This window comes from Haliaeetus leucocephalus, unplaced genomic scaffold, assembly GCF_000737465.1.
Source record: "Haliaeetus leucocephalus isolate CR32 unplaced genomic scaffold, Haliaeetus_leucocephalus-4.0 Scaffold152, whole genome shotgun sequence".
Lineage (NCBI taxonomy): Eukaryota > Metazoa > Chordata > Aves > Accipitriformes > Accipitridae > Haliaeetus > Haliaeetus leucocephalus.
Window position 1 is genome coordinate 793,480 of NW_010972588.1, and position 16,562 is coordinate 810,041.

Below are 16,562 nucleotides of genomic sequence, written 5' to 3' on the forward strand. Positions count from 1 at the left end.
TCACAGTCAAAATGCAGATGTGTCTGAACAAAGGTCTCCAGCAGAAAAAGTGGAGAAGCCACCAGGTATCTGCAGCCTAAGCTGAACAGTGTTTTCTGTGAAAGTGCCCCAACTTGGCTACCCAGCACCAGTCTCCTTCCCCAGACTACAAGGAGCTCATTCATCTGCTGAGGGCAACGTGTAAGAGAAGACTTCAGCACTGCTACAAGTGCTTAGAACACAAACGGTATTGTATCCATCCAGGGCAACACCTGATCATAAGTTTGCCTTCACAGCACAGGACAGCACCACCTTAAAGCTCCCCAGACAACCTTGCACACTCACATGCCACCACGCAGAGCCCTGGGCCTGGCCCCTGAATGCAATACAGCTACGCCGCCCCGCTGCCATTGTAGTCTCTGCTCTCACAGAGGCTTTGTTCTTTTGCTCCATTATTTGATGCAGAACTACACATAGTTTCCAACACCTTAGTAATTAAGCTGTGTAAGCGACAAGATTTCCAAAGATGCAGAAAGACATACAGGTTGCTGTGCTCCGTTCAGTGCCCTTGAGACAATGCAGCATATCGCCCTGAAGTCTGACCTGTATTAAGCTCAAAGCATTTTCCCTCTGCTCCCTAGAAAACATGGCTCTGAAGCATCAACAGAAATTCATAGCCCAATGTATTCATTCTGAAAAATATTTTAGAGACCTGAGTAGACAAGAACATTCCCACCATATTTTCCAATGACGTAAGAGTTGTAAACCGACAGAAAGACCAACCCGTCTAGATAGGGTGTTCAAATAGACCTTCAGCTGCAAAACCAACTGTTCTTCATTCAACCTTACATCGTTTACCCCAGATCACTTAAGACAAAGGCAGGGGCAGCATTTTCATCACACAGCACTATTGCCAGTTATCTAAAATTGAGCGTTTCTTACCACAGTGCTTGAATTATTCTCTCCACAGATTTCCAGTTGGCTTGGAGTTACCCACCTGCCATGACCAGTAGTGGGGTAGTGCAGAAAGTAACATACCATTTTTATTTAAGTGTGTCTACTGTAAAGTGGAACTCTGTACAGAAAGCTCCTATGGCTGTAAATTTGGCAGCACTTTCTGAACCCATCCTGTTTCTTTTATACCAATAAACCTTTATTTCAAATGAGACTTCTACTTTGCATAACTTCATTTTATAACATCAGATATGTCCTAGGGCTATAAGTACCTGGTTTATTTTTAGAACTGCTTTGTTTCTTTAGTCAGTGGCTGATTTAACATTTTAGCTGGTCTTTAAGAGCTCAGCTGCTAGAGGAGAAGCTGTCTTGTCTTAGAGCACTGGAAAAAGCATTAACACCCAAATACTGCACCAAATTCAGCATTATGGGATTATCCTGAAGGATGTGCTTCCCCAAAAGGAGCAGCTTAACCAACTAGGCCCTACTGCAGAGCTGATTTGGACTAGATTTGGGGTTTACTGTAATTACTGGAAGGCTTCAGGATGCTGTATGGAACTCACCTTTTCGTACTGGGCATTCATCTAGAATACATTTCCAGAATAGTGAAGCAATTGCAAGGCTAACTGACAGTAGGGAGAAAGAGCTTTACCTGGTTGTCATCCACAGTGTACTTAAACTTTTTAGCAGAGCCTTGGGCTAGAGCTAGTGATGCTACATAACCAACCAGTGCTACTCCAAAAGCTTCAGTGACTACTTCAGGCAGGACATTCATGGGTGGTGTTTTCGGTGATGGTAACCTACAAAAAATATAGACAGTCTTTTTTGCAAAGTCTGTTACATAGCCTCAGTATACCTGCAATTCATGAAAACACAAGACAAACTATCTTTGCATGCACAGCTAATTTTTTTAATACTTGTGAAGTGACATTTTTCAATATTTTAGATTAATAACATCTCGGTCTGTTGGGAACTGCGAGGGAGAATTTGTACAGGAAGATGAAACAGTTTCAGATGAAGTCTTCCATTTGCAAACTTCTATTTGAGAAATTGTGAAGGGATCCTTATAAATTAGCTCCCCCACTGACAGATAAAATCATCAACCATTCCCTAATTTTGTAATATGCAATAAAAGAAACTCTACTGAATATTTTTTCTTTTTTATAGTCGGCTTTCCTGTAAAGTTTAATTTAAACCTTTTAAAAAGTTTAGTATTCCTGTAGGTTATGGACAGTGTGGACATTTATTTCATCTAATGGAGACCTTCTAATGGGGACTGCAATGAAATGCCCCAGTTAAGTACCGCATCACCCCAGGTTGCCTCTGTACTCCACACACAGACTTCAGCCTCTGCAGAGCACAAATCACGCTGCCTAAGACCCAAAGTACATTCTGAAGGTTTCTAACACTCTCCGCTGACAAGGCAGTTAGATATTTCAGGTCAGTGCTTAAAAATACACAGGAATGATCCAGGCTTCTGCTTGTGTTTTTCAACACTACAGAATCTTCTCATGTGAGGTTAGACAGAAAATAAGCTCCAGATTAAAGCTGCACCAATACAATTTAGCTGTTCATAACACATATCAAAAGGCAATACTTAATCCTGTTTTAACCTCAGATACATACATGCCCTACATACTTAAAAATATTTTTCTTTCTCAATGACTTCCTTTATTTTATTTCTATGAGTGCAAGCTGCCACACATGCACGTATGCTGTCTTGGACTACTTAGAGTCTACTTTGTGAAATTTAGGGAAACCCTACAATTTCCAAAAGGGAAATTACACAACAGCTGTGTTATTCCCTACCAGCCAACGAAGTTTGAACATTGACTCTGACACCCAATCTAATTTCTCTTTCCAGCTAATTACACTGAATATTTTTTTTAACTTCTCTTCAAGGTCACGGAGAAAAATGTATCACTATCTGTGGTCAGAATGATCTTTTCTAGATCAAGCATATCTAAATCCTTTACATTTCCTTAGAAACTACATTTCCTAAAATTACTATATAAGCGAGCGGAGAAGAATGAAGTGTAGTAATCTACAAGCCTTATCTCATTGCATGTCCTTTCTGCTACAATAACCCAAGGCAAACCTTAAAAAGCAGGTTGCAATAATCTTGTCGAGTGCTCTGCCCCTCTGTCATACATCCAACAGCCATCATCAGGTACTTAGTATCTACTTTTTATTCCATAAAGTAATAGAAAAACTATGAAAATGTACAAGAAAGTCTGCATTTTTACAATGATATCTATACAGATATACCTTGTTAACCTGGGGTTGAATTCTGAGAGAGTATTTGAGGAGGTTGGAAACTGACATAATAGATTTTTGCCATTTTTTATTTCAGAAAACTACTTTGACCTCTTCAGAGGCTGTTCTCAGAAGTAAACATATTTAAAAGCCACAAGCTAATAAAAACCACATTACCCTTCAGGAATATGTCCCACAACTTCTAGCCTGTAGACGTATTCCATATCAGCATAGTAGCAAGCAACGGATGTAGCAATTATCTATTGATTCAACACAGAAAAAGATGTTACGTTTCTATTGTTTTTAGCTTCTCACATGGTCCTTATTATTGCCATACCTAAGCACATGACAGTGTTCATGCATTTATCCTTAGATCTTTTCAGTAAGACAGGGCAGTATTATTACAAATATTTTTGCAAATGTGGATGGTCCTTATTATTGCCTTACCTAAGCACATTGACAGTGTGCATGCATTTATCCTTAGATCTTTCCAGTAAGACAGGGAAGTATTATTATGAATATTTTTGCAAATGTGGAAGAGAGTCAAAAGAAACTCAGATCTGGACACAATAATAAATTTAGAAAAGATGGCTGAAGAAGGACTATGGTGAAGTTTGTGCATTCTGTGTTCATGAAAGGGATCTGTACAAGTCTCTGTAAAGCCTCAGAAACCTTGCCAATTAGTGTCCAAGCTGCTTCTATGCAGCATGTGCCCCAGACCACTGCCATTCAGGTGAGCAGCTTAAAATAATTCATAATTTAGGTACTCCTGAGAGGTCTAATTCCACTGATGCTCTCTGAGCACATCTAATCTAGACTGGCAGTGTCGACTTCAGCACAAAACACAGCAGAAGATGTGGTTGCCTCTTATTTTTATGTTCCAGCAGGTATAAATGTTGCTGAGGGAGTGGAAAATTTGGCCCTGAGGACGTTCAAACTCACTTCCCTTACTTTTTATGAGATGAACACACAAATCCCAATAGAACAGGCACAGGTTCCAGTCCATAATCCTCAGCTTGCTGGTACATTTTATCCAGTATTGTTTAAAAGGTAACACAGAAACAGAGCAAAGAGTAGGTAACAGAACCACACTACCTCCTTTTCTAGCATTTGCCCAAGAATAATTATTCTTTTGTAAATAACTTTTTCCAGCAAAAGAAGAGTAATTGTGATGACCCACTCTGAAAAGCACTCACCCTTCATTTTTTTTATTTTCTTTTAGAGGTCTAGAGAAAAACAGAAACTTTCTGTCCTGGTGCTGATTATTTGACTACAGCTTAAGCCTTAAAGCAAGGATTTACAATGCAATAGCTAATTTCAATTTAGCCTATGCCCTGTGAAAGGAAAACTTTAAGTAAAAATATAGAAAACAATAGCATAGCTATTTAACTTTGTTGCAGATAAATAACAAGCAACATCTAAGCCACAACTACCCAGCTCAAGACTTGCCTGGAGTTACAATGTGCCAGTTATTTTTCATTTTCTATTTCAAACTTCTTACACTTCAACATTCTAGGCGTCATATTCTTGTGATTATGTAAAAAGTAGTAAACACATGCAAAATATTATACAAATTGGGAACGTATGTCAGTTCTTTCTTAATTATTTAGCCAAACTGTTTCCTGTTCTTACATTTAACATACAGCCATGAAAATTAGCTATCCATTTAATAAGTGGCAGGTGTGGCTGTGAGTAACTATAGACAACAAAGTAAACTTCAGCAGACTACTTGAACCACTGAAAGCTTTGTAAGCAAAACGTCTGATATTTGATTTTGTACTTACCAAAAGTAGATCAATGGGAAGAACAACTTTAATGTTTCTCTGAAATTTCTCATTCAGTTCTTTGACAAGAACAAGCACCGCTATGCTCAGCAAGGAGAGAAGTAAAGCTTCCAGCTGAACTGATCTGATATTCTCAAATATGTAGGCATAAATCTACAGTGAATGGCAAATAACAATCACAGATCAAAAATTATATCATTTTGGGTCACATGCTATGGCATATTCTACACGACTTCAGACATCTTAATCTGTGAGAGACGAATCAATATTGCAAGAGCTGAGTTGTCTGACGAACTGGCCTACACTTAAGATTTTGCAAGGAAGAAAATCACCGATTTACTACTACTATGGACTTTTGAAAACTCAAAAAATGCACTGAATATTTGTATATATGAATTTATAAATTTCTATTGGTAGAAGCAAGCAAGAAAATTCCAGTCTCATTAAATCCAGTGAGATAAATGAGTGTTGTACAAAAATGTTGAGAGAAACTTCCATACACAAAGATTTATTTTCAGTGTTCACAGCTCATAACATCCATCAACTCTAACAGTAAAAGTTAATTCTGAGCACAAATTATAAAAGACAGGAAGGAGGGGGGAAAGAGGAGACAGAGGAAGAATGAAAAGGGAAAGTAAAATGCAGTAGTGGCTGGACAGGAAGAGAAGCAACAGGAATCTTCTTTAGACGGGCATCCTCTTCAGGACATCCTCTCCAGTGCAGGAGGGGGTCCATACGAATACCTTTCCAGAGTAACTGTATAGCTTCAGCAGGGCACACTCAGTCTCCCTGTTGGTTGCTCTTGGCCATTACACAAATGGTGCTCCATGGGCATGCTTGGATCGGGTCCAGATGCTGCACATGCTAATTAGCTGTCGAGCTTTGTGTACGTATCTTATTGGCTATTTAAATAACTAATACTACCTACTAAGCCCTGTTTCTTTCCCTAGCAAAAAATTATAAATAAAAAGCTGCAAATCAAGAGGTAAAAAGAGGGTAGGGGAAGAAGAGGTGTTTCACACATCAGTGGCAAGTGCTTTCCAGGGGAAACCCTCCACAGCAAGGTGCAGGAATTCCAGGTGCAAGGAGTGGGGCATGCTGGACCACGAGGTTCCAAGTCCTGCTGCGGCAGGCTCTGGGAGGTTGGGGAAGGGCTGCACCGCTGCACATGAGAGGCAGACTGCAGTGTTAAAAGAGAAAGAGGAGACTGGAGCAGAGCTACGCAGCTGCAAATGGAGCCCTTCAGCTTTTCAGAGGTTAGGGTGTGGTGCAACATGCTGGAAGACATGGTTAGAAAAATGTAGTTGGGTCTATGATGAAGAAAGGAAATACAGTGCTGAATATAAGGAACATGTGAAGTAGAAATGTGGAATAGGAATAGAATGATCAATGGTGATGAGTAACAGGCATCTCTGAGGATGAATACAATCTCGTAAGTAACAGACTCAGAAGAGTGCGGTTGCCTTCGCACCAGCACAGATGACAGAGTGAACTGTACTTTCAGCTCTACTCTGAATTTGAGTGTCCAGAAAATGAGGCATAAATCAGTATGATAACAAATTAACAGAAAGTATTGAAAAAATTTACAAGTTTACAGGAATGGTCAGAAGGGGTGAAGAAGATTAGAGGGAACTTCTGTTCCGATAAACAAAGAAATAATCAGATCCCCATCACAAGTTATTTTCAGGCTTCATGAATAACAGGCAATAGTCTATTGCCTGGAGGAACAGAGCGGCATGAAAATGGATATAATACACATGCTCACTAAAGCTGGGGGGGGGGAAACAAGGTAGGCTCAGTCGCTTGAATTCTGCATTTATATTCTGGGAACTATTGTGTAGCCTGAAATGTAAACCACAGAGAGAACAGAAGTTAGAATCTAGGATGTAGATTTAGACTGCATCACAAGTAACTTCTTTTTAAACCACAACATTAAGGATAAAAAAATCAAGCAACCGAGGCTTGAAATAATAATATTAAAAAAAAAAGGTTTTCTCTGGCAATGACTAAGACGACCACTAAAATAAATGAAAAGTGACACTTGTAGTTTTATCAAAATAAAGATTAATAATTTTCTGCCCCAGAGAACCTATTCTCAAATACATGTATAATGCTAACAAGGTTTGACAGTTTGGAGTTTAAACACATATATTTATATTGGACAGGAAAAAGTACTAGAAAAAATTATCTTAGGAAAGATCCTCGTTCTAGCAGAAAGGTGGTCAATATGATGATAGAATTTTTTTCTACTGTTCTGATTCTGTCACTTCTTGAAGAGATGATCCTTGTTTTTAAGAATGAGTAAATTAAAATAACAACTTCCTAATTTTTTTCTCTCTCATACTTTCTAAGAATATTTTCATAATCTATAAGGGCAAAAAATTTTTAAAAACTAAAAATAGTTACAGAAAAAGAATGTGTTACAGAAAAAAAAATAGTTACAGAAAAAGAAAAAGAAAAAGTAATTTTCCTCACAAAGAGGAAAATTTGGTCCAGTCCTTTGAAATTTAGCCCTTGGACTTTTGATTAAGGATGCACAGTATAACCCAGCACAAAGGTTTCTCAGAACCCAGGTAAACATTTTAAAATGTTTAAATGTTGTTAAATAATATGATCTATATATGTCATATATCTGAAGAATGGTAATCAAACCACAGTTTGTAACCACATATTGTCCCACTGTAATCAGACAATATGTGGATTGTGTCTTGAGCAGCTTGGGACTAGCCTCTGTACTCATAATTTTCCAAGAATGCATTTTCAAGAGAGCACAGGACTTGGCTCAGTGCCCAAGCAGAAGCTGTGATTAATTAGAACAAAAGGAGGCAATCTGGAAAACTATATTGCAAAATGTGCCCACAAACTCACCAAAGGCTGAGCTAGATCTAAGGTGAAGTGGTAAGAAAAAGGAAGAAATGGATTGATTCCTAACTGTCAAAGTCAGAGAGATGTGGGCTTGTTTTGAAATGAACAGTGTCTATTGAAGTGTCATCCTAAATGTAAGCACCAAAAGCTCAAGCTTTAGGCACTGGCATCTGATTCAAAAGAAATATTTACAAATGTTATCATCACAAACATCATTATGAATTCAGTATTCCACATATTTTGTTGATGCACTTACTGAAATAATTTAGAAATTGTATAGCAGAATTTAGTTTGATATTGCAGTGTATGAAGCAATTTTTTGTGTTATTACATAATTAACAAAATTTAAAAATACATCACTAATATTAATTGAGCTGTTCTCTTGGTTTTTACTTTTACTGCTAGTTTTGTGTAAAGGTTTTTAAAGGAAATGATGTGGCAACATCATGAGGAATCAGTGAACTTCTTGCCAATCGATGCAAATTTGCACATAACTGAAAAAAAGCAATATTCTAACTTTGGATATGTATATGTACAGACACTGAATGTCACTATTCCCATGCGAAATTAATGGCTTTGACTTCCACTATATTTTCACATACCTTCATAGGGTAATAATGAACATTTTAATAGTTTATATTCTAGAAAGAATGTGTATTCTGATGTATTAATGAGATACTCTGAGTTCTTTTTTTTTTAATGTATACATGAAAACCCAAAAGATTAGTTCTAAAATGAGTATAGAGGCTGAAGCAAACAAAAGAATTAACGGAACGTATTAGTTAAAACACTCAATACAGTTTAAGGTTAGACAACCTCATTGCATTTTCAAAAATGTTCCATTCTGATGTTTGTTAGACAAATAAAACACGCTGTGGGAAAAAAGTAGAGGCAACTACTGTGAACTGTATAGGGAACAAATTCGAAAAAAAGAGGACTGAGAGAAGGAACATGAAGGGTTTTTTCAGATAATTGCAGTACAACCACAAGGATTTTGCAACAAACTTGCAACACAACCAGGAAAGACCCCATTTTGCAAAGTAGGTTTGTTATGTTGCAGTTTATTTTGCAGTGCTGCATTTTCTCAGCAACTTGTGGAAGGATAAATATACCTACACATGCATAAAGGGCAAATATAGATATGTTTTTCTGGTTTCAGATACTAAGTAAAACTTGATGACACTTTTCTTGTCCCTTGTAAAAATTAGATCTCACATGTAGTCTTCCCTCGCTATTTTTCTTCTTCACCTTCACCTTGCCTTTCCCGTTTGCAAAATACCAATTGATGTTGCAATATGCAGCTCAATTGCAGTGTTACAAACCATGTACAGGGAAAATGAGATTTAATAAATTACATAAACTATGTATAAACACAAAAATCCCACAGGCTTAACACCAGTGTAGTAGATTTGTTCTCCATATGCAAAGTTCATTTTTACATATTTAATCATGATCTCACTTGCTATAAAGAATCCATTTCACTGGCTTGCTTTACTTTCAACTCTCCTATCACACTTTATTAAACATTCTTATTCTTGTTTTGCCAACCCAAAGGCCGCCTGAGGCGGAGCAATCAACTTTGTGAGTGGGAGGTGTTCTGCAGTGGAGAAAGAAAAAAAAGGTAAGCAAAAATACCAGTCTTTGGGTTTCAAGAATTTGGAGAAAAGAATATGTCCAGAGACATGCCAAATTTGCCTTTCACTCTCTAGTTACATGTGCACACTAACATATATCTAATTAGTATAATTTTCATATAAAACTACCACCACAGAAAAAAATTATTGTTAAAATCTAAATCTGGTGCTTCTGACTGAGATACTGGACTTTCTTAAAGCAACCCATAAGTCTGAATAGGTACCAGAAACCTTTTAAAATACTTGTATGGTAAAGTTGTCCCTTCTAAATATGGAGAGGTTTAAATTATTTTTCTAAGTTGTACAGAGGGTTTTTTGCTTGTTCATTTGTTTTCACACAATCCTACAGAGCAATTCAGAACCTTAAAAAAATCACGAAAATTTTTCTTTGGAAAATGTTCAAAGAGATTTGATTTCAAAAGTGAAGTGAAGGGCAAAGAACTTGTTTCAGATTACATTAAAAAATACAAGGGATAAGGGAATAGATTTCTTTCAAAGCATTTGAATGACCTCATTTATGATATCATCAGCACACCAACATGGAAATATTTCTTCATATCACTGCTGTGCTTTATTATTGCTCATAATGTATATTTTGATTATGTCTTGGCTGTGGTACGTAACACCAGTCATGTGTACAAGATGACAATATTCCTATATGTAAGTATAGTCTCCATGGAAACTCCATAAAAAAGAGGCTAGTCACATTTTATATTAAGAAGTATTTATGAAAAGGTTTTTAAAGAATTAAAAAATATTTTAATATCATGAATAATTTGTAATAGTCTCAGAGGCCAACTCGTAAAAATGGCAATGACACTTTTAGTTATGTCCCTACAAGATACATTACTTGTGTTTATTACATGCCCCTAATTCTCATTAATAAATTGTTCCTGTAAAAAACTTACCAATGGATTATCCATACAAAATGCTATCAAAATTGTAAAATAATATGAAACAACATTCTAAAAAGCAACATCTTCTTATCACAGAGTTCACATTAACAAATTTCCCAAAATAATAGGAAAAAGTAAAGAGCAGATCAGTGCAAGAAAATATAGTCAGTACTTTTAAATAAGGTGTCCTAATTTATTGGCTAACTAGATGAAGCCTCACTTCATCTGGTAATCATTTATTGCTATCGGTGCAATGTAAATATCATCACCTCAGCAAGTGAATAAGGCTTTATTATGAGCAAAATATCATTCTGACAGATACTATTGTCATACTACTAACTCTGCTGTCAAGAGGTTATGCTCACAGCACCTAAACTCAGGGTTAGCTGGAATGTTACCATAAAGAATATATTCTCATATCTTGTATGCAATAAGATTATACAACTTTGCCCTTTAATGTTTCAGCCAACAATATCTACTTTCCAAAGGGAGTAACCATGATACTGTATGAAAGGCTGTACACATTTTATAAAAATTACCTTAAAACTGTATACTTGCTGTGTTTATGGGAAAGTAATATCATGTCATAAAACAATAAGTAATGTATCTAGGGTAATTTTTGCACAGGAGATCCACAAATCATGGGTCATTTTCCTTTTACCACAATGATGGTTAGGTTTCATTCAGCAAAAAATGAAGAAAATATGTTTAGAATTATATTTGGATATATCCCTCCCACATGCTGATCCAGAAAGAGTTAACCCTCCCCGTAAAGTTGTGCAATTGCTCAGGATAATAAATGGAATTGTTGATGCTGTAATACACATATTTTAAATAGATTACTGTATCCTTCCAAAATAAGACCCATTCCTGCTCATTCTTCATCAAGTTTTCCTAATCTGTTCTTACAAACAGACTTAGCAAGATGAAGGTTTGGGTATTACACCTTCTGTTCATTCACACGCATGCATAACAAATGTCTTACACTTATATATAGCTCATTAGCAGAGTTATTTAAGAAAATGTTAGCTAATGGAATAACCCATCTCTCTTACTAAACTCACATGAAAAAATCCGAGTGGTCCCGATATATACGGCATTTTCATTCCCAGCAGATACTTCACTTGTGAAGTCACAACATGTGTAGCTGCTCCTGTTGTCATTGCACTTATCACTGGTTCCGTTAACAAGAAAGTGGCACTGCCCAACTGCAGCGTAAACATCGCTACCTAAAAGGCAAAGGCATGAGTAGCAGCAATTATAAAAACATGTGGCTTCCTGGTGATAGGACAATGATAACTTTAATAAACTGTAAGATAAATGAGATAAAAATAAAAAGCAAAAGTCCTTTGAAGGACAACTATAGCTGAAAATGGAACCCATTGAAACTCTGTGGGTTTACCTGCATTATCTTACTCACATCACCAGTTTACCAGACTCTAACGTTAGTTCAGTAACAAAAGCAGACTCAGAGAAACCGTCTTCATGCAATTCTCTCCCACTCAAATACATGAGGACAATAAACACTATAAAAACATCAGCTCAGCACAGCAACATGAAGTAAAGCAACCCAAAAGGTGAGGGTGGTGCTAAGACTCATTCCTGCTCCACTGCTATTCAGCCTGAGTAGGCAAAGGGCTGTATCTTAGTCCAGCTTACCAATTGCCAACATGTCGGTATCAGGATTCCCGATGTTAGTAATTTCAACACCTACCACATTTATTAGGTGCTAAAACTACGGAGAGATGAGTCTCATGGCGAGAGCTCCGTCATCCCGCAGAGCCCTGCCCTGCCCCCGGCTGCTGCGCCATCAGTTTTCCCTTCCAATGCAGTCACACCACTGCTTCGCCCCTCCTGCGGACCCTCAGCCTCCTGATATCCCACTGACCCTCTGCATACGGTTCAATATACCATGACACTTGGTGCTCTCATGATGCAGTATCATAACATCAAATACATCAAGTAACACCAGTCTACTACCTCTAGTTAGATCAGCTTCGTGTATTGAGGTTTCTGGTTTTATGGGTATTCAGATAAGGAATCAACAGAAGTTGCTTCAGAGAGTGGAGGATATAAAAATATTTATCTTCTTTACAGAGAAACAGGGATATTTACACAGTTATGTGTTTTGTATGAACAAACTTTATAAACTTATAGTAAAAGGAAACGATTTTAAGGAACTTTAAAATCTACTTCCTAGGTACTTGGGAAATACCTGAACTAACTTAAAGTAGAATATCTGTATACTATCAGAAAATTTTTTAAATGGAAGAAAAAATTCAACATCCAATTTCATAAACATAATCCCATATACAATTGGATGGGGAAAAAAATAGACTTTGGCTCAGCTATATTTGACCTTGAAGATTATTTCAGCTTTGTTGCAACTTTTACAGACGTTATTTTGGAGTACAGATATAATGAAAGAATAATATTCTTCTCTAATCCAGGAATCTGGACTACAGATGAATCTATAACTACTGTAGATACTTCGTAGGAATACAGAACAAATACCCAAAGTATTCTTGTGTCCTCCTGTGTTTTCTTTCCTTATTCCAGACTGTAACCACTCTTCTTCTCTCAAGAACAAGATTTGACAGCTCTCAATTCTTTGAACAATGTTGTTACATACCTACAGAGGCTACTGTGGTTTGCATAACACTTAATCATTTTCTGATCCATATTAAGATATTAAGTTACATTTAAATTATCTCCCCTTACAATGAGTTCTGCAGATTCATTAGATTAAAAAAAAGCAGTTTCTTACTTCTGTAGTCTTCTGCATTTGCTATTCTTCCGCCTGAAAAGTTACATGCTCTTGGCACAGAGTTGTTTGTTACAATATTTTCCAAGAGGATTATTTTGTGTTTACCATACTAAATAACCTTTTGGAATATATCAGTGTCTCCTTTGCTTTATTTTGTTTTCTTCTGAAGCTAAAAGAATAATTTCCAAATGTTATCATTCTTTACGCCTGAATACCATTTATTTTTTCACCATGAATCTCACCTGTATGCAGTAAGGTATGAGTATAATAGTACAAAAGAGACAAAAATACCAAAGTGAATGGCTTTTAATTTACCACAAAAACCTCTAGTGAGCAATTTCCTCTTCCATCTGAGAGATTAATTGTAAGAATCTTTTTTTCTGTTTCCCAGTAATAGCATGTGAACAGCTCTCTACTATGAACAATCAGAACATTGATTACCATTCAAGATTGGATCCCAATAATGATAATTACTGTTATACCCTCAGTGAGTAGCAATTTAGTTAGTCAGGCCTAAAACTGATAATTACTAACTTCAGATATTTTTGTTTAGCTGTTTGTTCTAACAGTGTGCCTATTCATATATTTAAAACTTGTTCACAGCAGGGAAGTTCAATAAGAATTAAATTCTCCCTTCCCTAGTGAATTTTTGTTTGTTTTCTAAGATCAGTTTGTGTTGTATGGATGTGAAATTTCTAACTGTGTAATAGCTTAGTTTCCAGAGAATGAGATGGATGATTATTTAGCTGTGGAACCAAAACCACGGAGAGAATTCTGTGAACTACGTAATATCACAGAGAAATATTAGTTAATATTAGCATTTCAGAGAAAGTTATTATGGTGAATTACAGGGAAATGTCATGATTGCAGAACTTAGCAACTTCAGCATCACTCTCATTTACTTTTTTTTTTTTTAATTTTAATTTTTTTACTTTAAATCTTCAGCATTTTAGGTGGATGTTTCACAGGTAGTAACTAAAAGGTCACATATCAAACATAATTTTTATCGTTTGTTTATAACCGTGGGCTATGTGAAATACATCCAAACCATGAGTATGGCTTCAGGTAGGCAATTTCTGTAGCCACTCATTTAAACAAGCAGCAGCCTACCCTTGGTGCCCCATCTCTTACTGCAGAAGGCAGCTCAGGACTTGCAGAAACAAAGGCAATGCTTCATCAGCATGTAGCTCCTACTCTTTATTTACATTATAGTTAAATAAATATAATGTGCACCCATATATCTTCCACAGTGAAGATCTAACAATGAAGCAACCAGAACAGAAACATCTGGGGAGGAGGGTGTAATTTTCAGCATAAGCTGGTATGGGAAACTCCTGCAGTCCTTGCAACACGAGTAATGTAGAGAAACTACTTAGATCAAGACGGGGCAAAAAGTTGTATTGAAACAAGCCTTACAAATCTGGTTGCACGTGACTTTTCTTGACAGATATACTTAAAATTTTTAGCAGTTATACAAGTATAGATCAACTCTCCAGTTAACCCTCTGTGCTGGGCAACAGGCATATAGCTTGGCTGCCACTGCTTTTTGGATAAACACTGTTTGAAACTAAGCTGACTGACAGCACACAATTACATCACATATTGCATTATGTCGTAAAATCTTTCACCCACTAAGCAATAACCAAAATGTAGTAAGACCAATATTCTTAAAGAAATTTCTGGTAATCTACTCTATCTTCGCTGTGGTTGCGATGCTCATTTTTGCGGGTTTCCCATCTTATTTTCTGGTACATTGTATGATTATTCTTCCTTCTTGATGCAGAAGAACTACAGAAAAAACTTACAGTGAAGCATCAGAACAGCAAAAACTTAAAGTACAAAAAAATGTCAAAAGCAAATAGTTTTCTCTTTTCATTATTTGTACTAATACCGAGCTTTCTTAAACTGTAAAAGGAACAAAATTTTCACTTATTTTAGGATTGTCTCCAGAATTTTTCATTTTTCAAAATTTAGTTCCTAGGGGATGAAGGAATATTTCAGAGAGAGAGAACGACAGTAACAAAAATGGTTTGAAAGGTGCATGGCTAGTTTCTTTGTGCAGTTTTTTTAATACATCATACTATGTTAAAAGGCTCATTAAGAAGTAGCTATCTTGAGATGAATTTTATTTTCACCAGGTATACAGTCTTTATTAAATTCATATGAATGAAATCAGGAGCTGTCATAGAAAGGAAAAAAACCACAGGAGAAAGTGAGGGAAAGCAGCCTTGAGTTAATGCACAGTAAAGGAGAAAAGATCATGGAAATAAATTATAAACCCAAGGGATTAGACAGAAGTGGTGGAAGGTGGGATTTAAAAAATAAATAATTATAGAAACAAAATGAAAACTGAAGTTGAGAATGGGAGAAAGATAATGCAAAGGGAACCTTTTCTTGCAGCTGTCTTTACTTCTTCATAATTTTACCCTGACAAGTAGAAGAGAATGGGGATTTAGCCAGGAGAAGAGAAATGAGTAATTGCAAAAACCAAAGCTCTCATGTTCATTAATTCAAGCCCTTTTGGTTCTTGTCCACTTTCAATACTTTCTTCCCATGACAACGTGCTCAGTTTATTATTGTTAAAATTCCACTCTCACTGTGTAGTCAATCTAACTTTATGGCCAGTAAAAATTTTTATGATGTAACAGGCACTTTGGAAATCACTAATCTCAAACTTTCTGTCCTCAGTAATTGAAAGGCTATCATGTTACCTGCTCCATGAATTCGGTTTTGGAGAATGAATTTTAAATCCCTCAAAACTCCACATTCTGGAAGGTGCAGCTTTTTTTCACTGTTAAACCAAACAAAAAGTGGTGGTACTCTTTCTGATCATTTGCTGCATGGGCTAAGAAGACGGGGAATATCTCTTGGCAGGAGGCAGTACAGACTGTGAACCTCTCATTTAGTATGTTGTATCAGTTATCTCAAAATCAGAGGCTGCAAAAGTGAAGACATCTATGGACTGTCTGGAGACCAACAGTCAAACACGCACAGTTCAGCTTGACTGAGTCACCAATTTAAAACTCTTTTTGGCCTGTTTCAACAGACATTATAATTGGGAGCTTTTGGTCTTTTGAATTGCAGCTCTTAAGTTCACTGTGGGTGGCTTGAGAGTGTTTGGTAGCTTCTGATGGTGTGTGGAGTGAGCTTTCTTCACCCCAGGACCTGAAAAAGACTTCTTTCTGTGGTCTTTCTGGACTAACACATAGCATGCTGTACCGTAATTGTGGGAACCAGAACTCACATCCAGCCTAGTTGTACTTTTCAAGACACAGAATATGAGCCTGCAAGAAGTTATTTCCACTGTGAAAGAAAAATGAGCTCTTTTCCTGCTTATCACTGTATAATAAAGACTCATGTTTGTACCTCATGAAAAACTATGCATAACAGAATAGTGCAGCATAATTTTCCCCACAGGGAAACAAAG

At 36.6% G+C, this 16,562-nt stretch overlaps 1 protein-coding gene across 1 annotated transcript in view; it reads right to left on the minus strand.

Annotated features, from left to right (window-relative positions):
• SLC26A7 (solute carrier family 26 (anion exchanger), member 7) overlaps positions 1–16,562 on the minus strand; it is a 68,961-nt gene that overhangs the window by 29,090 nt on the left and 23,309 nt on the right. Inside the window, exons 4-7 of the mRNA XM_010561998.1 lie at positions 11,433–11,597; positions 4,974–5,126; positions 3,367–3,449; positions 1,586–1,733 (exon numbers count right to left, since the gene is read on the minus strand). Of these exons, the coding sequence (XP_010560300.1) occupies positions 1,586–1,733; positions 3,367–3,449; positions 4,974–5,126; positions 11,433–11,597 (549 nt within the window). The remainder of the gene's footprint in view (positions 1–1,585; positions 1,734–3,366; positions 3,450–4,973; positions 5,127–11,432; positions 11,598–16,562) is intronic.